Source organism: Rana temporaria, chromosome 4 (assembly GCF_905171775.1).
Source record: "Rana temporaria chromosome 4, aRanTem1.1, whole genome shotgun sequence".
NCBI classification, from domain to species: Eukaryota; Metazoa; Chordata; class Amphibia; order Anura; family Ranidae; genus Rana; species Rana temporaria.
In genome coordinates, this window is record NC_053492.1 from 447,318,996 (window position 1) to 447,341,330 (window position 22,335).

Here is a 22,335-nt window from a genome sequence, read left to right on the forward strand (position 1 = left end):
CATGAGGCCATAGACTAACATGGAGAGCTGTTTTTAAGCTGCAAAAAACACTCAGAAAAGTGGCTGTAAAAACATCCATGTCCTATTAATGTCGCTTCTGCATTTCAAATGCGTTTCTTATCCCATCTTGACCAACACATTCCCTATATCTGCATACAAACATGCACATCAACTTGCTTCAAGTAACCAAGCATGAAATCAAAATATTTGAAATTCAATCCAGTGTTCATAATGGAGCCATTGTCTGATCCCAGTAAGGAATTTCTGTGCCTCAAACAGTCATTGTTTTGTGCCTTGGAGATCAGTTTGCCAAGAATGACTTGTACTTTACTGTATGTTCAGAGCTCTATTATCCTTATCTGTGACACAGTGCAAGCAAATTGCAGCCATTCAATAATAGATGACTGTGAGCGGAGGGGTGTTAGTAATTACTGGGACTTTGTACTGTTTTCTCTTTGTGTACCTTGACCTGGCCAAGAGCATTTAACGGGGATTTTTGTTGCTCTGCTGGCCAGCTTCAGGTAAACCTCGCCTGCAGACAGTCTTCACTGTGCTAGGTCGGTAGATCTGGAAAAGCAGGTACAGGTTAACAGACACAGACCAACCAGTGAACATGGATGAAGAGGTCAACTCAGTGGAGTTAAAGGACAAATCCGGCCACGAGAATAACGGTTTTGTTGCAGATATTGATGAAAAGGAGGAGACGCCAAGCAGGAAAAACAGCCAGATCGAAGAGTCCTCTTATGCAATCAAAGTGAATGAATATGACCAGACCCTTCCATTAAAGCCATACGCTGGCATGCCGAAAGAAGTCCTGCTACAATTTTCCAACCAAATGTGCTACAAGGTGACACGAGAGATTCTATTCTGGCTCATCATTGTCGCCACTTTGGCCATCATTGCCGCCACAATCTCGATTATAGCTCTGTCGCCTAAGTGTCTTGACTGGTGGCAGAGCAGCCCGATCTACCAGGTTTACCCGAAGTCTTTCCGAGACAGCGATGGCGATGGCTCCGGGGATCTTAAAGGTAATTTTTAGATTTTCGTGTTGATTTATTTAAACTGAAGAGTACAAAATCTGGTGCAGCTCTGCATGGAAACCAATTGGCTTCCATTTTTTTTTTTTGGCAAAGCTTAATTGAACAAGTTATTGGTAGAAACTGATTGGCTACAGCTGCATCAGATTTTGCACTCTCCATTTTTAGTAAATCGGCCCTTTGGTCTTCCATTTGATATTTACTTATTGCAAATACTTATATAGTGTCATCAATTTACGCAGTCCATTACATATACATTCACATCAGTCCCTGCCCTCAAGGAGCTTACGATCTAAGGGCCAGATTCACAGAAGAGATACGACGGCGTTTCTCTGAAACGCCGTCGTATATCTCAGAGTATCTATGAGACTGATTCATAGAATCAGTTACGCATAGATAGCCCTGAGATCCGACAGGTGTAATTGTCTTACACCGTCGGATCTTAGGATGCAGTACCTCGGCCGCCGCTGGGTGGAGTTTGCGTCGTATTCCAGCATCGGGTATGCAAATGAGGTTTTACGGCGATCCACAACGGTTTTTCGCGTTCGTTACGTCATTGCTAGTATAGTTTCCCGTCGCAAAGTTAGTCGTCGTTTTACCTGCCCTAACTTTACACAGCCCATGTTAAAGTATGGCCGTCGTTCCCGCGCCGAATTTAAAAAAAAAAATTCTTGCGTAAGACGTCCGGGAATATGAAAGTACGCTACGCACGTCGCCGTTCGAAAAAATGACGTCACTTCGCGCAAAGCACGGCGGGAATTTCAAAACGGAGCATGTGCAGTAGGTCCGTCGCGGGAGCGCGCCTAATTTAAATGGCACACACCCCTTTGAATTACGCGGGCTTACGCCGGAGGCCACCAGGGTAAGTTTTCACGCAAGTGCTTGGTGAATCAGGCACTTGCGATGAAAACTTGCGGCGGTGTAACGTATATACGATACGTTACGCCGCCGCAATTCTACGTGAATCTGGCCCTAAGATCCCTAACTCACATTAATACATATACATATTTGGGTCAGTATAGACAGGATACAATTAACCATCCAGCATTTCTTTGGAGTGTGGAAGGAAACCAAAGTACCCAAGTGAAACCCACACAGGCACAGAAAGAACATGCAAACTCCATGCAGGTAGTGCCATGCTTGGGATTTAAACCAAAGACCCTGGTGCTGCCAGGCAGCATTGCTAACCACTTAGCCACTAATATTTCTTATGGTTTTAAATACAGTAAAACCTTGGATTACGAGCATAATGCGTTCCGAAAGCATGCTTGTAATCCAAAGCACTTGTATATCAAAGCAAATTTTTCCATAAGAAATAATAGAAACTCAGATGATTCATTCCACAACCATTTATTTATAAGTCCTTCAGTTTATAGTCCATATAAAAAGATTATAGCAATGTGATTGATTGTGTAACCATAAAATGTCCATCCACAAATGGAAGCCTCCACAAGGGGATTAGAAGCCAAATTCAGCAGGAGCTACAGAGTATAAAATATAAGAGAGGCGCCTCTAAGTGTAGCAATATGGTTACATTTAATGAAGGTACAACATTTAGCAACTCACATGGTTGATTAAAAGAGGCACTTCTTAAGTATGCAGGGATCCGGGGTAAAGCTGTCCACATAGACTGTCCTCACGGCCGGTGTCTCATCACATTCGGCTCCCACATCACAGATTGCTCCGGAAGTGAAGTTTCGTTGCCGCCATCTTGCTACACCCCACACTCCTGCACAGTAATGATAGTGAGAAGGGGGCAAGAGGACATCTTGTTACACCCACCGGAGTTTTAGATTTAACAGTTATTTTCAACACAAAGGCTTATATGCCTAAATACAGTGGCCCGGATTCACATACATCGGCGCATATTTATGCCGCCCTAGGGTATCTCCTTTACGCTACGCCGACGCAGCGCAGAGAGGCAAGCACTGGATTCACAAAGCCAGTGCTGCCAAATCTGCGCTGGGTTTCCTAGGCGTAAGCCGGCGTATCTGGAAGTGGGCGTGAGCCATGCAAATGAGGAGTGACCCCATGCAAATGATGGGCTGAGTCTCAGATAGATACGTATAATGAACGGCGCATGCGCCGTCCCGTGGACGCATCCCAGTGCGCATGCTCAGAATCACGTCGGAACTACTCCCTAAGATACGCCGGATCACTGCCTACGGCGTGAACGTAACCTACGCCTAGTCATATTCACGCCCTACGTAAAATACGGCGGCTTGTGTTCCCTGGTGAAACCATTTGCATGGATGCTGCTGAGTTACACCTCCTTTATGTGGCATAACTTTACGCCAGATGTATGACTTTACGCGCACTGCGTCGGACGGACGTACGTTCGTGAATCGGCATATCTCCCTCATTTGCATATGTGAATAGAAAATCGATGGGTGCGCCAAATCCGTCCAGCGTAAATATGCGCCCACTCTACGATGGCGTAGGCAAGTTTCGTCGGTCGGATGAAGCCTATTTTCAGGCGTATCTCAGTTTGTGGGCACGGCGCATAGTTACGACGGCGCATATTTGCACTTACGCGGCGTATCTCGAGATACGTCGGCGTAAGTGCTTTGTGAATCCCGGCCAGTATTTGTAAATTTGACGGACTGTTTACATGTTAAATGTGAAAATCAGAGGTGTCACATTAGCAACCATGTAAGGTCAGCAGGTTTGTGGGGCGTCTCCCTGCAGGGATGTAGTCCCAAGGGAGGGGACAAGCACGCTGACTAACACCCAGACAGAACGGCTCGGATGATGGGGGCAAGCTTACTGAGGAGGAACAGGAAGTGAGAAATTCAGACAAAGAAAAAAAACATTTAGAAGGGATATCGAAGGAAAAGGTAAGTGAACCAACAATGCACTAGCTTACAGGAACCTATTTAACCACTTAAGACCCGGACCAATATGCAGGAAAAGGACCAGGCCCCTTTTTGCGATTCGGCACTGCGTCACTTTAACTGACAATCATGCGACGTGGCTCCCAAACAAAATTGGCATCCTTTTTTCCCACAAATAGAGCTTTCTTTTGGTGGCATTTGATCACCTCTGTGGTTTTTATTTTTTGTGCTATAAACAAAAATAGAGCGTTTTTACTATAATAAATATCCCCCAAAAATAAATAAAAAAAACTATGTTTTTCCTCAGTTTAGGCCGATACGTATTCTTCTATACATTTTTGCTAAAAAAATGCAATAACCGTTTATCGATTGGTTTGCACAAAATGTATATCGTTTACAAAATAGGGGATAGTTTTATTGCATTTTTATTAAAAAATAATTATTTACTACTAATGGCGGTGATCAGCGATTGTTTTTGTGACTGCGACATTATGGCGGACACATCGGACAATTTTGACACATTTTTGGGACCATTGTCATTTTCACAGCAAAAAATGCTATAAAAATGCATTGTTTACTGTGAAAATGACAATTGCAGTTTGGGAGTAAACCACTAGGGGGCGCTGAAGGAGTTAAGTGTGACCTCATATGTGTTTCTAACTGTAGGGGGGGCGGGGCTGGACGTGTGACGTCATTGATCGTCTTTCCCTATATCAGGGAACAGACGATCAATGACACTGCCACTGTGAAGAACAGGGAAGGTGTGTTTACACCTCTCCCCGTTCTTCAGCTCCTGTGACCGATCACGGGACTCCGGCGGCGATCGGGTCCCGCGGTCACGGAGCTTCAGACCGAGTCGTGGGCATTTAACAATCACGTACAGGTACGTGATTGTGCCATTCTGCCGATGTATATCGGCATTAGGCGGTCCTTAAGTGGTTAAGTTGTAAAGGGAACCTATTTAGAAAATTAAGAAACCTATTTATTATTTTAAATGTATTATTTATTATTTAAAATTAAGCAACCTATTAAGGAACCTATTTAGAAAATAAAAAACAAATCTTTACAACCCCTTAAACTTTATTGCTATCACATGGGGCTAAGAATAAATAGTGCAGCGCGAGATAAATCAAACATAATATGACTAATGTAGTGACATAAAATCAATATGTGCTAAGTGCAAAACCACAACTGAATATAGTGATATAAAAGTCCATATGTGGTGACCACACAATGTGGAATATTCTTCTGAATAACAACACTGGATGTTGAATGGCTGATTGCCTGAAGGAATCAAGGTGACTTCACATAAAGACAGGATGAGGTACTCTTACCATGTGGTGTGGACTCATCTGTTTATACAACAGTAAGTCTGATGGGCTTATGGTCTCAGAGGACCTAAATCAGTGCGGCAGGGTCTCCCAGGTTGGCAATGCGGTCTCGATGACTCCTGTGGAATGGATCCCAGAGACTGAAGAGATGAATCAGTGTACATTCTGCTACAGGATGAGTGCAGACCAATTCATATAGGCTCCAAAAATAAAACAAACAAAAAGAGTACTCCAAATGGTGCAGGTCATAAAAACCATTAAAGGTTTATTTAAAGCGGGGGTTCACCCTTAGAGGGCACTTTTTCCCCTTAGATTCCTGCTCGTTTTCTCTAGGGGAATCGGCTATTTGTTTTAAAATATGTGCAGTACTTACCCGTTTACGAGATGCATCCTCTCCGTCGCTTCCGGGTATGGGCTGCGGGAATGGGCGTTCCTTCTTGATTGACAGTCTTCCGAGAGGCTTCCGACGGTCGCATCCATCGCGTCACGATTTTCCGAAAGAAGCCGAACGTCGGTGCACAGGCGCAGTATAGAGCCGCACCGACGTTCGGCTTCTTTCGGCTACGAGTGACGCGATGGAAGCGACCGTCGGAAGCCTCTCGGAAGACTGTCAATCAAGAAGGAACGCCCGCTCCCGAAGACCCATACCCGGAAGCGACGGAAGAAGATGCATCTCGAAAACGGGTAAGTACTGCTCATATTTTAATACAAATAGCCGATTCCCCTAGACCGAACGAGCAGGAATCTAAGGGGAGAAAAAAAAATGTAATAAATGGGTGAACTCCCGCTTTAAATAAAAAAGGGGGTCATACAAAAATGACAAAAGGAATAAAAGTGATTATGTAAATAACAGGATAAAAGCAGTATGGGGTGCTGTTAAGAAAACTGACGTGTTTCGGCTCAGAAAGCTGTCTAGCCGAAACGCGTTGATTTTTTCGCTTCACAGCACCCCATACTGCTTTTATCCTGTTATTTATGTGATCACTTTTAGATTCCACATATTCCACATTGTGTGGTCACCATTTTTACATCACTATATTCAGTTGTGGTTTTGCACTTAGCACATATTGATTTTATGTCACTATGTGACATACAACTGGGGGGATCTGTAGTGGAGAAGGATCTGGGGGTTTTGATAGATCATAAGCTCAATAATAGCATGCAATGCAAAGCTGCGGTTTCCAAAGCGAGCAAAGTCCTTTCTTGTATTAAGAGAGGTATGGACTCCAGAAAGAGAGAGAGCATTTTGCCCCCCCTGTACAAATCATTATCCTCATCTGGAATATGCAGTCCAATTTTGGGCGCCAGTTCTCAAAAAGGACATCGAGGAACTGGAGAAAGTGCAGAGAAGGGCAACCAAACTGATAAGAGGAATGGAGGAGCTCAGGTATGAGGAAAGATTAGAGGAACTGAATTTATTCACTCTTGAGAAGAGAAGAATTAGGGGGGATATGATCAACATGTACAAATATATAAGGGGTCCATACAGTGAACTTGGTGTTGAGTTATTCACTTTACAGTCAACACAGAAGACAAGGGGGCACTCTTTACATCTAGAGGAAAAGAGATTTCATCTCCAAATACGGAAAGGTTTCTTCACAGTAAAAGCTGTGAAAATGTGGAACAGACTCCCTCCAGAGGTGGTTCTGGCCAGCTCAGTAGATTGCTTTAAGAAAGGTCTGGATACTTTCCTAAATGTACAGAATATAACTGGGTACTGACATTTATAGGTAAAGTTGATCCAGGGTAAATCCGATTGCCTCTCGGGGGATCAGGAAGGAATTTTTTCCCCTGCAGTAGCAAATTGGATCATGCTCTGCTGGGGTTTTTCGCCTTCCTCTGGATCAACTGTGGGTATGGAGTTGGGTGTATGGGATTGTACTGTGTTTTTTATTTTGTTTGTTTATTTATTTTTTTGTGGTTGGACTTGATGGTCTTTTTTCAACCTGACTAACTATGTAACATTAGTCATATTATGTTTGATTGATTTATCTAGCACTGCACTATTTATTCTTATCCTTGATTTACTTTTTTTTTAGAGTGCTAGCAGCTCTATACATTTTCACTTGTGGGTTAACGCAGTTTTTTTTCCCTTCTTCACATATCACATGGGGTTAACAAGCCAAGGATCCCAGGAGGTTGCTGGGAGGAGTCTTATCTTGATCGACTCACAGATACTGCTGGCCAGTAAAGCTGGCCAGAGATGGATCAAAATTCGTCCAGTTCAGCTGGGGTTGGCTGAATTTTGTTCCATCTACGGTCGGTCGGTCCTGTTCGAGAGCAGTTGATCTACTGATTGACTGCTCAAGAACAAGATTGCTGGAAAACTTTAGGTCAATCAGTGTATCAGCTGTCTCCTCCGCTGCCAAAATACAATGATATAGTGGGGAGGATTCCCTCCATTCACCACGATTGTGTGGATGGGGGAATTGGTTCTGTTTTTTTTTCGTTCAGCATGCTGGCTGAGTGAAAAAAACAGGTCCATGTATTGCCAGTTTAAAGTGGTTCTAAAGGCTGAAGATAAAAACCTTCAGTATGCAACCCCCCTGCAACCACTCCCTAATGCCTTGTGCACACGATCGGAATTTCCGATGAAAAAAGTCAGACAGAATCTTTTCATCTGATATTCTGACCATGTGTGGGCCCCATCAGACTTTTTTCCATCGGAGTTTAGAAATAGAACATATTTTATTTTTTTCCGATTCCTATCATCTGTGTGAAACTCCGACAGAGAAAAAACACACATGCTCAGAATCAAGTTGACGCATGCTCGGAAGCATTTAACTTAAAGCGCTTGTAAACCCGCATTTTTTTTTAAACACCTGAAAAGTAAAAGCCATAATGAGCTAGTATGCACCGCGTTCGTGTTCATCCGATCCCCCCATAGGAGAGAGCGGAGAAATGACAGGGCGGTCCCTGCACAGTGGGGGAGGGACCGCCCTGTCATCCGCCGGCTCAGCGGGGATCAACGGAGCGATCCCCGCTGAGCAAGCGGAAGTTCACGGGGCGGATCATTACTGATCCGCTCCGTGTAAAACGGGCCTTAGAGGTATGTTTTCACTTATTGAGCACAAAACATTTTCAATATGTAGTGGATGGTTGCTACTAGTTAATAACATCCACCATGTTCACCCTGCTGCCAGACCTCCATCTAGACAATAAACAGTCATTTGCTTTTGTTTTATTTTTATTTCTTGGGGATATTACTTGGTTAAAGAATTGTTGAATCAGTTGCAAAAAGAACAAATGATGGACTCTAACATTTACAGTCTCCACTTCACCTCTCCTCTGCACCAACTTTACTGTACAATGTTAGTCTTTCCGCCCCATCATCTTTACACTGCACCAGGGACAGTCCCTGATAGTTTCTGAGCTTTGCTGAGTTTTGATAGGCCAGAGGCCTGCAGTACCCATTCTTGATGGCCTAGATCAGGGGTGTCCAAACTTTTTTTTAAAGAGGGCCATATTTGATGAAGTGAACATGCGTGAGGGCCAACCATTTTGCCTGACATTCTTTGAACCATTAAAAGTTGGTCTAAGTGTGTTTGTCCGTGCACTACACTGCCCAACAAGAATTCTCTTGCCTTTGTGGCTGTGTGTGGTGAAGAGTTGAGGTCGGGCATGTTATTTGGATATATATATATATATATATATATATATATATATATATATAAAATCTCTTTTGTGGCCCCAACAAATCCCAGCGCCGCTCAGGACTAAGGATGAGCTTGGGTGTGTTATTTGGATATACCGTATTTATCGGCGTATAACACACACCTTCACTTTAGGGAAAAAAATTACATTTTAAATAAAGAACTGTTGAGCAAAATAAGGGTCAGGCCCATCAATGCAGCCTAATTAGTGCCCATCTGCAGCCTCTTCATTGCCACAAATGCCGCCTCACCATTGCCACGAATGCAGCCTCACCATTGCCACCAGTGCAGCCTGATCGATGCCCATCTGCAGCCTCAGAGGGGATGAGGGGGAGAGTGGGACAGGCGCCAACAGATTACATACAGGAGAATCTCCTGTTTACATAGCAGCTTCTTTAATACAATGTCCCAACTCCTATGATAAACAGAAGAGTCGTCCAATGGCAGCCCAGGAGACGGAACTTCCTATTACAGATGCCGCCACATAAACAGGAGATTTTCCGGTATGTAATCTGACGGCATTCGTGTCCACCCCCATCCCCTCTGAGGCAGCCCTGAAAAATACAGCCCTGGGGGCCACAAAAGATATATATATCCAAATTACCAGGGGGGCCACATTAAACTGGAACGGGGGCCACAATTGGCCCGTGGGCTAGACTTTGGACATGCCTGGCCTAGATGTTTAGCAGCATTAGATAGTTGGTGGACTACTGATCCCATCTAACCCGACTTGCAAATCCTGTGCCACAGGCCACATCGATTTGACACAAAACCCAACAGTCTTTCCTCTGGCCTTGCACCCAGCTCCCCTGGCATGCCTCCTCTATATATCCACTGTGCCTCACTCACCAAACTTTCTCTGCCCTGAGTCCTTGATGAAGAATTTACCCGGACATGCGTACTGACTTTTTCTCCAGCTCTTCGGTTCCAGGACACCCATTCCATGACCATGTAAGGATGAGACTCCTTCCCAGCTTCCGAGCTCCCCCCCCCCCCAGATAGGGATGGGCATCCTGCTGCAGTCTAACACTCCATTTTTCACTTCACCCAGCCGACAACTCCCCTCCAGTGGGCTGGATCTGAGCTTATGTAGGAGGCCTGCCCCCTGCCAATTCCAATTGGGTCTGGGCTCCACACATGAGCTCCCTGTCACTCCAGTTCCCAGCCCTGCCCCTCTTCCAGAAGATTCTCCCTGGAAGCAGGGGAGGCACCCAAGACCTGAAGGACAGGTGGTCACACCCACTGCTACACTAACCACTCCCTGCCTCCCAGATCAAAACAAGCAGGCCTAGCATGCAGCATCGGCCTGCCTAAATTTACCTTCCTGGCAGCTATTACAAAAAAAACTCACCTCTAACACCTACCTATGGTAGAGGGTGCTACAAATAGTATATTTACCAGATCCAGGTACAAATGAGAGAGATTCATTGATAAGGTTCGCAATTTAATCACTAGCCTTAAATTGTAATCAAAAATGTTATTTGAATTCCTCATCTTTACACATTTGCATTCACAACAACAAGGCATAACATTGAACTTTATGTAGTGATAATGAGAGCCTTTGGCAGGTGGCATTACGAGAATCTGTTTGGTCAGCTAACTTCCACAATTCATTCCTCTCTCTCTGTCTGCTTTCAACTTCAAGGTGTGCAGGAGAAGATTGACCACTTTGTGTACCTTGGCGTGAAGGCTGTCTGGGTTGCCCCATTCTTCGCGTCAACTCTGAAAGACTATCGCTATGCTGTGGATGACTTCCGCCAGGTTGACAAAAGTTTCGGAACTATGGTGGATTTTGAGAACCTGCTTTCTGCTCTGCATGATAAAGGTGAGCTGGTATATCTAAAATATATATATATAAAAAAAAGAATTTAAGTAGTTATAGAGATGTCTGTCCGTTGGGTTGATTTTATATTACTTCCTGTCGCTGAGACAAAGAGAAATCTGTCTACAGTGGGCCAGATTCATGTAGCACTTACGCCGGCGTATCTCGAGATGCGCGGCGTAAGTCTAAATGTGCACTGTGGTATCTCTGCGCCGTACCCACAGAACCAGATACGCCTCAAAATAGACTTCTTCCTACCGGCGTAACTTTTCTACGCCGGAGCGGCGTTTGCGCATATTTACGCTGGACGGATCTGGCGCGGCCATGTTTTTTTGGTTTTAAATATGCAAATGAGGGAGATACGCCGATTCAGAAAAGTACGTTTGGCCGGCGCAGGCTACTCCCGGTGCGTGTAACTGGAAATTCCGGCGCAAAGTTACCCCTCATAAAGCAGGGGTAACTTTGCACCACACTTGCACAGGTCAGCTGGAGAGCAGCTACAGCAGCACTGTTACAGACGACCTGAGCAACCACACTTGCTGGACAACACATCTGTGTGCCAACATGCCAGGGGCAGCCGTGGTCATAGCACTACTGCGTCGACGGGCACGTAGGAGGGCACGGGAGAGGATCTCCAGCAGCCATAATTCCCCCAAAAAACAAGTGCAAAAGACCTAGCAGGAACCAAAAATGCTTGGGTACTTTTGCACTTGTAGGGCGCATGTCTGGGTGTACTGGGTTGAGGCAGTGGGCCGGCGTATCTTAGGGGTCACACCAGGGCGCAGTTCTGAGCATGTGCAGATGGGGGCAGTCAGCCCGTCGATGTCACTGAGCATGTGCGATAAAAGTTGCGCCCGAGGTATCTCCCTGCGCCACCGTCGGAGCTTCATTAGCATAGGGTGACGCCCACTTACAGTTACGCCGCCTTATGCCGTCTAACATACGCCCCGCTGGTGCATCTGGGTGAGAATTTTTTTTGTGAATCATGTACAGGCCTCTCTGCACTGGTCCGGTGCAGCGGAAAAAAGATGCACTACGCCGGCATAAAGATCCGCCATTGTATGTGAATCTAGCCCACTGAGTAGAAGTTAAACAGGTGTTCCGATTGACTGATTTCCCCTTGCCCCCTGTTCCTGTGACAATTCTAAAATTTTGGAAATTCCATTTCATTCTCCATAGTTTCCAGGACAAAAGGGCAATCTCCTCAGCAGAGACACATTGAGGTTGATTATCTGAAACTGGAGAGTGCAAAATCTGGTGCAGCTCTGCATAGAAACCATTTTGCTTCCAAGTTTTATTGTCAAACTTAATTGAACAAGCTGAAGTTAGAAGGTGATTGGCTACCATAAATAACAGCACCATATTTTGCACTCTCCAATTTTATTAAATCAACTCCACAGTAAGAAAACTTGATAAGGGCCTAACACTTGCTCAACTATTTCAAATGTTGTGGATGTATATATACTTGAAAAATAATCTATCTGTTTGTCCATTCCTGAGACTCAGCTGCCAATCCTCAGGCCTGGACACTGTCACGTGAGGGAGGGGGCCAGGTCAATACCCCTATATTGGCTGGAACGCTGAGCGTACACAGGGTTTAGACTCAGTGCTCCTGCAGTTGACTAGAGAGATGGGGGGCAGGGTTGCCAACTTTCAGTAAATTTACAAACAGTTTGTAAAATCCATAATTGTTGCATCTGGTAATGAATGCCAGTTACGGACATGCAGCCTACATGTCCATAATGGACAATCAAGGACAGATGCAAAAAGTACAGATTTTACAAACTGTTCGTAAATTTACTGAAAGTTGGTAACCCTGATGGGGGGTATGTGGGTAAAGTAAGTATCAATGGGTCAGGTCACCTTTTTCACCTAAGTGAGAATAACATTTCTCCCTGCTTGAGGCTTTCTGAGATACCCATGTCACATATCCCAGAAGGCTTTGGGGCTATGTAGAACTACCAGAACATCATCAGATGGCCAGCTGCTAGGACTTGGTGGAGAAAGCTGGCCTTAGCTGACCACTTCCTGCACTTCCACCTTTTCCCCTAGGTTAGAATAACATTCCTCCCTTCTTGAACCTTCTCAGATACCCATGTCACATATCCCAGAAGGCTTTGGGGCTATGTAGAACTACCAGAACATCATCAGAGGGTCAGCTGCTAGGACTTGGTGGAGAAAGCTGGCCTTAGCTGACCACTTCCTGCACTTTCACCTTTTTCACCTAGGTTAGAATAACATTCCTCCCTATCTGAAGCCTTCTGGGATACCCACATGACATATCGCAGAAGGCTTCAGGGCTATGTAGAACACGCAGAACATCATCAGAGGGTCAGCTGCTAGGACTTGGTGGAGAATGCTGGCCTCAGCTGACCAGCTGATGACAACAGCAAACAAGATGGCAGCTTTTGGCGAATCACAGCAGGACGTGCTGGATTTGCTGGTTGGATGCTATTTCAGGTCAACCTAGCGGAAAAGGTAAAGGAGGTTAAAATGTACAGTGGTGTAGGGGTTAGCACTTTCACCTAGCAGCAAAAAGGGTCATTGGTTTGAATCGTGACCACAACACCATCTGCCTGGAGTTTGCATGTTCTCCCTGTGCCTGCGTGGATTTCCCCCAGGTACTCCGGTTTCCTCCCACACTCTAAAGACATGCTGGCAAGTTAATTGGCTCCCATCTAAATTGGCCCTAGTCAAGCGTGTCGGGATCCTACGGGGTAAATCAACTCAACTCAACCCTGGGTGGGGGTGAAGTTTCTCTTTAGCTGCCCATGCACATTGCAGTTTGAAAGTACAATCTACAGATCTACCAATAACTCAATAACTGCAGTGGAAGGGCTCCTACTACAAACTAAACTAATTACTAGTGAACTTGGTGTTGAGTTATTCACTTTACGGTCAACACAGAGGACACGGGGGCACTCTTTACGCCTAGAGGAAAAGAGATTTCACCTCCAAATACGGAAAGGTTTCTTCACAGTAAGAGCTGTGAAAATGTGGAATAGACTCCCTGAGGAGGTGGTTCTGGCCAGCTCAGTAGATTGCTTTAAAGTGGTTGTAAACCCCACTTTATGACTTTTACCTAGTAGGTATAAAGAATATCTCCTAAACCTGTACGGTTTAGGAGATATTCCCCCCGCAATGCGCAGCGGGGATCCTCGACTAAAGGACCGGCAGCCGCCGGACTTTGCCGAATTGAAGTCTCCCGCGCGCACGCGTGGGAGCGACGTCATCGCCGCTCCAGCCAATCACAGTGCTGGAGCGGCGATACCCGGAAGACACGCCGGAGCAAGATGACATCTCGCTCGGCGTGGACCAGGTAAGTTCCTCTCACCTCGTTCCGAGGTAAGTATTTCATAATGAGCTAATATGCGGTGCATACTAGCTCATTATGGATTTTGCCTTTCAGGTGAAAAAAAAAAATAATAATAATAATCGCGGGTTTACAACCGCTTTAAGAAAGGCCTGTATTCTTTCCTAAATGTACATAATATAACTGAGTACTAACATTTATAGGAACAGTTGATCCAGGGTAAATCGGATTGCCTCTCGGGGATCAGGAAGGAATTTTTTCCCCTGTTGTAGCAAATTGGATCATGCTCTGCTGGGTTTTTTGCCTTCGTCTGGATTAACTGTGAGGTATAGAATTGGGTATATAGGGCCAGATTCTCAAAAGAGTTACGCCGGTGTATCTACTGATACACCGGCGTAATTCGAAATTCCCACCGGCGTATCATTGTTTTGTATTCGCAAAACAAGATACGCCGGAATTAGTCTAGGATCCGACTGGTGTAAGTCACTTCCACCGTCGGATCCTAAATGCAATACAACGCTGACCGCTAGGTGGCGTTTACGTTCAGGTCTCATTTGACTATGCAAATGAGCCTGATACGCCGATTCCCGAACGAATTTGCGTCGCGTACTCGTCGTTTACGTTGTTTCCGTAAGCGTAAGGTTACCCCTGCTATATGAGGGGTAACCTTATTCCAGTCCGCCGTATGCCATGTTAAGTATGGCGTCGGGTCCGCGTCGTCTTTTTCCGTCGGTTACGTCGTTTTCCTAAATCGTTCTTGAATACGACTTTACGGCAATGACGCTCACGTCGGCGTCATTGACGTTTTCCGTCGTGAGCTGGAGCATGCGCACTGGGCTATTCTTCAGCCCGGCGCATGTGCAGTTCAATCGGCGCGGGGGCGCGCTTAATTTGAATACAAGCCGCCCCCTTTGAATTACGCGGCCATACGCCGGGCCATTTACACTACGCCGCCGCAAATTACGGAGCAAGTGCTTGGAGAATACGGCACTTGCTCCAGTAAGTTGCGGTGGCGTAGTGTAAATGGCTTACACTACGCCAACGCGGGATCTTGGAGAATCTGGCCCATAGTATTGTGCGATATTTTTTATTTTATTTTTGTATTTTTTTTATGGTTGAACTAGATGGCCTTTTGTCTTTTTTCAACCTGACTTACTATGTAACTATGTACTAGCTAGGCTCTGACATTACATAGTTTTTGGTAAATATAATAATAATAGAGATCATACAGAGATGATAGAATCACATTTTAACATGTTTAGTACATTTTCACATTGATTACCTGTTTATTCAAAATGACAGAACCAAAATTTATAAACCATTACAAATCATTGTTTGGTGTTCTGAAACATCTGATAGACTGCTCTGGTTTACTTGAATCGAATTTGAATAAATTGTAAAAAAAAAATCTTGTTTTCATCCAGGTATAAAATTAATAATGGACCTTGTTCCAAATCACACCAGCAATAAACATCACTGGTTCGAGCTGAGTAGGAATCGAACAAATAAATATACAGACTATTACATCTGGAAGAACTGTACAGTAGATGGCCGGGTCGTACCTCCCAATAACTGGGTAAGCCTGTGTGATGTCCAAACATTTCATGTTAAAAATACCTTTTGGTTGTGAAAAGCTACATCTACCCAAGGCTGATATTGTAGTTTTACGTGAACCCGGGTGGGCTGAATTCTCTGCCAGCTTTTAAGATGCCTCATCTACATTCCGAGGACTGTGGCAGCTGGGAAGTTTGACTGGGGTGGTACACCTGTCAAACGATAACCCAGGTGCCCTAAGGTGAGCCCAGGGAGGACAGAAACCTGTTGTGGAACCCCACAGTGTGTACATTTTCAGCTTTGATTTTTTGGGTTTTTACTTATCAGACACAGAAATGTACTGTATTTATTGCACACATACCCAGTATCACATAACATTTGCCCCCACCATTTTGTTCAAGGATGGGAGCCAAAGCAAATACCCAGCACTTCCAGGTATACAGGACCATGTGACAAGGCTGGTCCAATCAGCTCAGTCTCAGTGGAGTCCATAGACCTTTGTAGGTTACAACTCCAGTCACTCAAAGCTTACACATGTCTTTCCTTGTTTCCTGCCACCTGAATGGACTGGTGGGGGAGTGAGATTACAGTAAGGGCTCTTTCACACGTCAGCTCAGTTTCTGTTGTCCGCTCCGTCGGCTCAGCGGGGATCCCCGCTGAGCTCTCGGCGGATAGGGCGGTCCCCGCACACTGTGCAGGGACCGCCCTGTCTCTGTTCCGCTGTCCCCTATGGGGAACCGGATGCAGACGCACCGTCTGTCCGTCTGCATCAGTTCCGTTCCGCCGGACGGAAGAAAAATAGGGTTTTCTTCCGTCCGAAAACCGGATCCCGACGGACGCGGACGCTAGCGGATGATCCATCCGCTAACGGACACGTTCCCATAGGGATTCATTACAAGTCCATTAACGGACTTGTAATGAACGGACATGTGAAAGGGGCCTTAGTCTGTTTGTGTAAAAGTGAATCTATCGGCTTTCTCTGCATTGGCAAAGGTTCACGTTAAACCTAACTGTAAGCCAAACTCTGAATCTTAAAGTGGTTCTAAAGGCTGAAAGTTTTTTACCTTCATAGCCCCCCCCCCCCCCAATACTTACCTGAACCAATGCTGTATCCTGGCCTAGGCCAACAAGGCCCAGGCCTAGGGCAGCACTTTGCAGGGGGGCAGCACGGACAGTGTCTCCGCCGGCTTGCGCTGCACTGTTAGGCAAATTAGTTTAGCACCCCCATAAATCGGCCGCACTGCTTTCAGTATGTGGGCGGTTGGCATTCTGCAACTGTGGGGGGGGCGTTGCTTTAAATTTTTTACCATCCCTGTCCCATTGCTAGGGTTGCCACCTCATTCCTTTAAAACCGAACACATATTAATTACACAGGTTATGTGGCTAATTAAGGTGGTAATTAGACTCATTTGGTGCCTTACCTGCATTAAATCAGCCACAGAACCTGTGTAATTCATATGTGTTCTGTTTTAAAGGGATGAGGTGGCAACCCTACCCATTGCAGAGATTTCCCTTCACTTCCTGTCCCATAGCCAAACAGGGAGTGAGAGGAAATCTATGCAAATTAAGGAAATCCATAGCCCCCCACCCCCCCAGGCCATCAGAACTAGTGTCCTCACTCACAATTTCAGGGTGGGTCTTAAATCGCAAGGGGTGTGGCCTTGACAGGAAGGGGTGGGTCATATTTAAATTAGGGGGTGAACCAGTTTAATCAGGCCTAGGGCAGCACAAAACCTAAATACATCCCTGACCTGAACCTGATCTTGATCCAGCGATGTGCATGAGAGCAGTTGCTCTCCCAGCTCTCTGCCTCCTCATTGGTTCAAAGACACCAGCAAAAACCTTCTGAATTTAGAACTCTCGCCGTCAGGCAATGATAAAAACCTGTCAGAGGTTCTGGTCCTTCCCTAACCTAACCCTTCCCTTGTGTTAACTTTGTTCCCAGTTCCATTTGCTATACAGCAGCTAAACTTGTACAGGAGCTCCCTGTTTCTAGCAGTTTGTGATCTCCAGGTATTACAGTGCAATGCACGGTAGAAATTGTATTTGTGACTCCTGTCACTAAAGGCATTGAATCAAACAGGAATGTGGAACAGAAGACTTCCCTGTTTTCACTCCTTGGGCCAGATTCACAAAGAGATCCGACGGCGTATCTCCTGATACGCCGTCGTATCTATGACATCCGACTGTCAGATCTATGCGACTGATTCATAAGAATCAGTTACGCATAGATCTCCGTTAGATCCGACTGGTGTAAGTGACTTACACCGTCGGATCTTAGGCTGCAATATCCCGCCGGCTGCTAGGTGTCGCTTCGTTTTTTTACGCGAGGAATATGCAAATTCTGATTTCCGCTGATTCAGAAACGAACGCCCGCCCGCCCGACGCTTTTTTTTAACGTCGTTTGCGTTCGGCTTTTTCTGGCGGATAGTTACCCCTGCTATATGAGGGGTAGCTAATGTTAAGTATGGCCGTCGTTCCCGCGCCGAGTTTCACATTTTTACGTTGTTTGCGTAAGTCGGTCGGGAATACGGATGGCCGGAATTTATGTTGCCGCCGAAAACAATGACGTCCTAGCGACGTCATTTGGAGCATGCGCACTGGGAAATATCGCCGGCGGCGCACGCGCAGTTAAATCGGCGCGGGAACGCGCCTGATTTAAATTGTACACTCCCCCTAGCCGCAGAATTTGAATTCCCCCGGGGGAGTTACGATCCGCCGGCGCAAGTTTGGAGGTAAGTGCTTTGTGAATACTGCACTAGCCTCGCAAAAGTGCGCCGGCGGATCGTAAATCACATAGATTACGCGGATCTAAAGATCCGCTAATCTATGTGAATCTAGCCCCTTGTCTGCAGTTACGGTGCAAATGCAGAAAAACTGAATGCAAACATAGCATTTGGCATGGCATAGCATGAATCTAGCCATGACCGCCGCGGCCACCCCCTAGGGATTCATGCGTCCGGCCCCTTTTGGGTCACCGCATGCATGAATTACATCGGCGGGGGATTTTCTTGAAGCACCTGATTGGAGCCATAGGCTCTACTAGGCTTTAAAATAGGGTGGGCTGAGGTCACAGAGCATGCGACCTGGAGCCCACCCAAGTGTGTTACAACAGTAAATGAACATTCGCTGTTGAAACACTGATCCTCAATCCAGGCAATCAGAAGCGGGTGTAAGACCTGTTTTCCGATCGCTCGAAAAGAGAAGACTCCCGATTGGCCACAGAGGAGGGAGGAAACGGAAGAGAGCAGGAGAACGGGAAGCCGCCGGTGATGGAGAGCAGCCGCTGCCGAACAGGGAGAAGTCACTGGTGATGGGGTAAGTGCTACCGTCCGAGCAACTGACCATGGGGGGGGGGGGGGCTTATATTGTTTGCCCACCCCCCCTCAAAAAAATTCCACCAGCCGCCACTGATGACAGCTCTTAAAGCATTGGGGAAAGAAAAGGCAGAAGTAAGTGGTCATATCTGTAAAGTTTATAGAAATAACAGGGTGTGTGTTAAAAGGGCTAACATGCTTTAGAAGTTCAGTTATCCTTTATTAACTGTTATTTGATGATTATATTGTGATTTTGGCATCCATTTTTCTTTTCAGGTTGGCCTGTATGGAAACTCCTCCTGGGAGTACGACAGTGAAAGGGGACAATGCTACTTTCATCAATTTCGCAAAGAGCAACCTGATCTAAATTTACACAATCTAGACATCCAAAATGAAATTCTAGTAAGTCGATTGTCTTATGTTTGTGTAATTGTGTCACTCTATTTTTGTATTAAGGTGTTACTGAACCCTCTGCATTCACTATATCTGGTCTCCCATAGTTCACAGAATAATGGAAATGCAATTATGTTAGTAAATATAAACTGCTAAATACCTTTTTTTCTTTAGCAATTGGAGCATTCTTGTGACTTTTACCAGTGTCTGCTTAAAGCTTGTAGTTTGGGGGTTTTCATTCTCCTCTGACTGTCCTTTGAGGCTGCAGGACCCTAACCCTCTGCCTGGACAGTGCTGATTGGCCCTGTGCTGATCACATTCACCGTCCCAAGAAAAAAAATACTTTCTAGCAATACAGGCATACCCCACTTTTAAGTACACAATGGGGTTTATTTACTAAAGCTGAAAAGCACAAAATCAGGCTCACTTATGCACAGAAACCAATGAGCTTCCAGGTTTTATTACCAGGCTTAATTGAACAAGCTGGGGTTAGAAGCTCGTTGGTTTCTATGCAGAAGTGAGCCTTTAGTAAATAAACCCCATTGCGTACTTAAAAGTGGGGTATGCCTGTACACACCAAACTGAAGATGTGCAGTGTGCCCCCTAGCCTCTGTTCTATCAGGAGATGAATTGGGGACAGTGGAAGAAGGGGAGGGACAGAGATGACAGGATCAAACAGACTTTTTTTTACACAATGCGGAGGATTAAACCCTTAGGTTCCACCGTGAGTATAACAAGCCTGCTTTACTGCATATACAAACTGATTTTACTGTTGTGGGTTTAGTAACACTTTAACCACTTAAGGACCGCCGCACAACGATATACGTCGACAGAATGGCACGGCTGGGCACAGGGACGTACATATACGTCCCCTTTAAGAGCCAAGCCGTGGGTCGCAAATAAGGCTCTTATGCCGTCGTATCTTAGGCTGCATTCTGCCGCTGGCCGCTAGGTGGCGTTCCCGTAGTTGTCAGCGTAGAGTATGCAAATTGCATACTCACGCCGATTCACAAACGTACGCGCGCCCGGTGGTCGTGTTTTACGTCGTTTGCGTTCGTCGCTTTGGTCGTAAGGCTTCTCCTGCTATTTTTACGTTGTTTGCGTAAGTGGATCGCGAATGGCGCTGGACGCCATTTACGTTCACGTCGAAGCAAATGACGTCCTTGCAACGTCATTTACCGCAATGCACGTCGGGAAATTTTCCCGACGGAGCATGCGCAGTACGTTCGGCGCGGAAACGCGCCGAATTTAAATGATCCACGCCCCCTACGGGATCATTTAAATTACGCGCGCTTACGCCGGCCCCTTTTACGAAACGCCGCCGCAAATTACGGAGCAAATGCTTCGTGAATGAAGCGTAGCTCCAGTAATTTACGGAGGCGTAGCGTAAAAACGGTACGCTGCACCGCCGTAGCAGTGCGCGCCCCTACCTGAATCTACCCCAGTGCATTTTTATAGCACTTTTCGCTGTGAAAATGACAATGGTCCCAAAAATGTGTCAAAATTGTCTGATGTGTCCGCCATAATGTCGCAGTCATGGAAAAAATCCCTGGTCGCCGCCATTAGTAGTACCAAAAAAAATATTAATAAAAACGCCATAAAATTATCCCCTATTTTGTAAACGCTATAAATTTTGCGCAAACCAATCGATAAACGCTTATTGCGATTTTTTTTTACCAAAAATAGGTAAAAGAATACGTATCGGCCTAAACTGAGGAAAAAAAAAACGTTTTTTTATATCTTTTTTGAGGATATTTATTATAGCAAAAAGTAAAAAATATTGAATTTTTTTCAAAATTGTCGCTCTATTTTTGTTTATAGCGCAAAAAATAAAAACCACAGAGGTGATCAAATTTCCACCAAAAGAAAGCTCTATTTGTGGGAAAAATAGGACGCCAATTTTGTTTGGGAGCCACGTTGCACGACCGCGCAATTGTCAGTTAAAGCGACGCAGTGCCAAATTGCAAAAAGGGGCAAGGTCCTTAACCTGCATAATGGTTAAGTGGTTAAGGATCGTTTAAAAAATTGCTGACCAAACGACCATATTTTAGAAAGAAAACTGTAGGCAAAGCACAAACTTCATTAACAAATAAGACATTTCTTTTTTTTTTTTTTTTTTTTTTTTTACCACCTCAGCTAGTACCAAGTTCAAGAGACCAGCTCATGATTTGATGCTTCTTACGTCTCTATTTGTGGGTTGCATCATATGTGGTATATATTTCTGCAATATTGTTTTTTTTTTTTTTTTTTTTTGTTTTTTTTTAACTATGGTCATGTGTACACAAAATAGATATCACCTCCCCGCTAGGGTAATAAGGCCTTGATCGTGGTACTTCATGCCGCTACCCCCCAGCCGGGATGGTTTCGGCACTTCGACTGTAACCAGTTAAAACATTTCCACCCTCCCCTCCCCTCATGGCTCCCAGGAATCTCGCTCTTTTTATCAAAATAATATAGAATTAAATTCTTTAGAGAAAAAGTAAATAATATGTGAATAGGATTTGGAGATGACTATCGAAGTGATGAGTGTTGTTATGGTCTGTTTAAGTAGGCCCTATTTTCTATTTCTAATGACCCCTAACCCTCTCTGCATAACTCCATGTTTGTTTGTATTCCTTCCATTTTTTCCATTTCTCCCTAAACTCCCTGTGCGTCTCTGAAAGGCGATCCTTAAGCTCTTCTAACCTAAACGTTTCCTCGACGGCATCTATCCAATTCCAGATGTGAGGGCTTTCGGTCTCCTGCCACTTTTTTGGTATGAGTCTCTTGGCTGCATTTAATAAGTGTGGCAGTAAGGACTGCTTGTAGTTTTTAACCCCCTCTTGGCTACAGTGGAAGAGCACTACCCAAGGGTCCTTCTTTAGCTCATTACCAGTGATGACCTTTATTTGACTTAATATTGTGTCCCAATAAGTTTGAATTTTCGGACATTGCCACCATAAATGGGCCATCGTACCTCTTTCTAAGCATCCCCGCCAGCACTCTGCGGTCTGTTCTACTTTAAATTTATTAGCTTTATCCGGGGTGATATACCACCCTGAGATACACTTATAATTTGCTTCGGCGGTTCGTATGTCTATT

At 45.2% G+C, this 22,335-nt stretch overlaps 1 protein-coding gene across 1 annotated transcript in view; it reads left to right on the top strand.

Annotated features, from left to right (window-relative positions):
• Nucleotides 1-397: 397 nt before the first annotated feature.
• SLC3A1 (solute carrier family 3 member 1) overlaps nt 398-22,335 on the top strand; it is a 66,404-nt gene continuing 44,466 nt past the window's right edge. The window contains exons 1-4 of the mRNA XM_040351546.1: nt 398-1,028; nt 10,501-10,680; nt 15,415-15,566; nt 19,138-19,263. Coding sequence (XP_040207480.1) covers nt 614-1,028; nt 10,501-10,680; nt 15,415-15,566; nt 19,138-19,263 — 873 coding nt within the window. The 5' untranslated portion in view covers nt 398-613. The remainder of the gene's footprint in view (nt 1,029-10,500; nt 10,681-15,414; nt 15,567-19,137; nt 19,264-22,335) is intronic.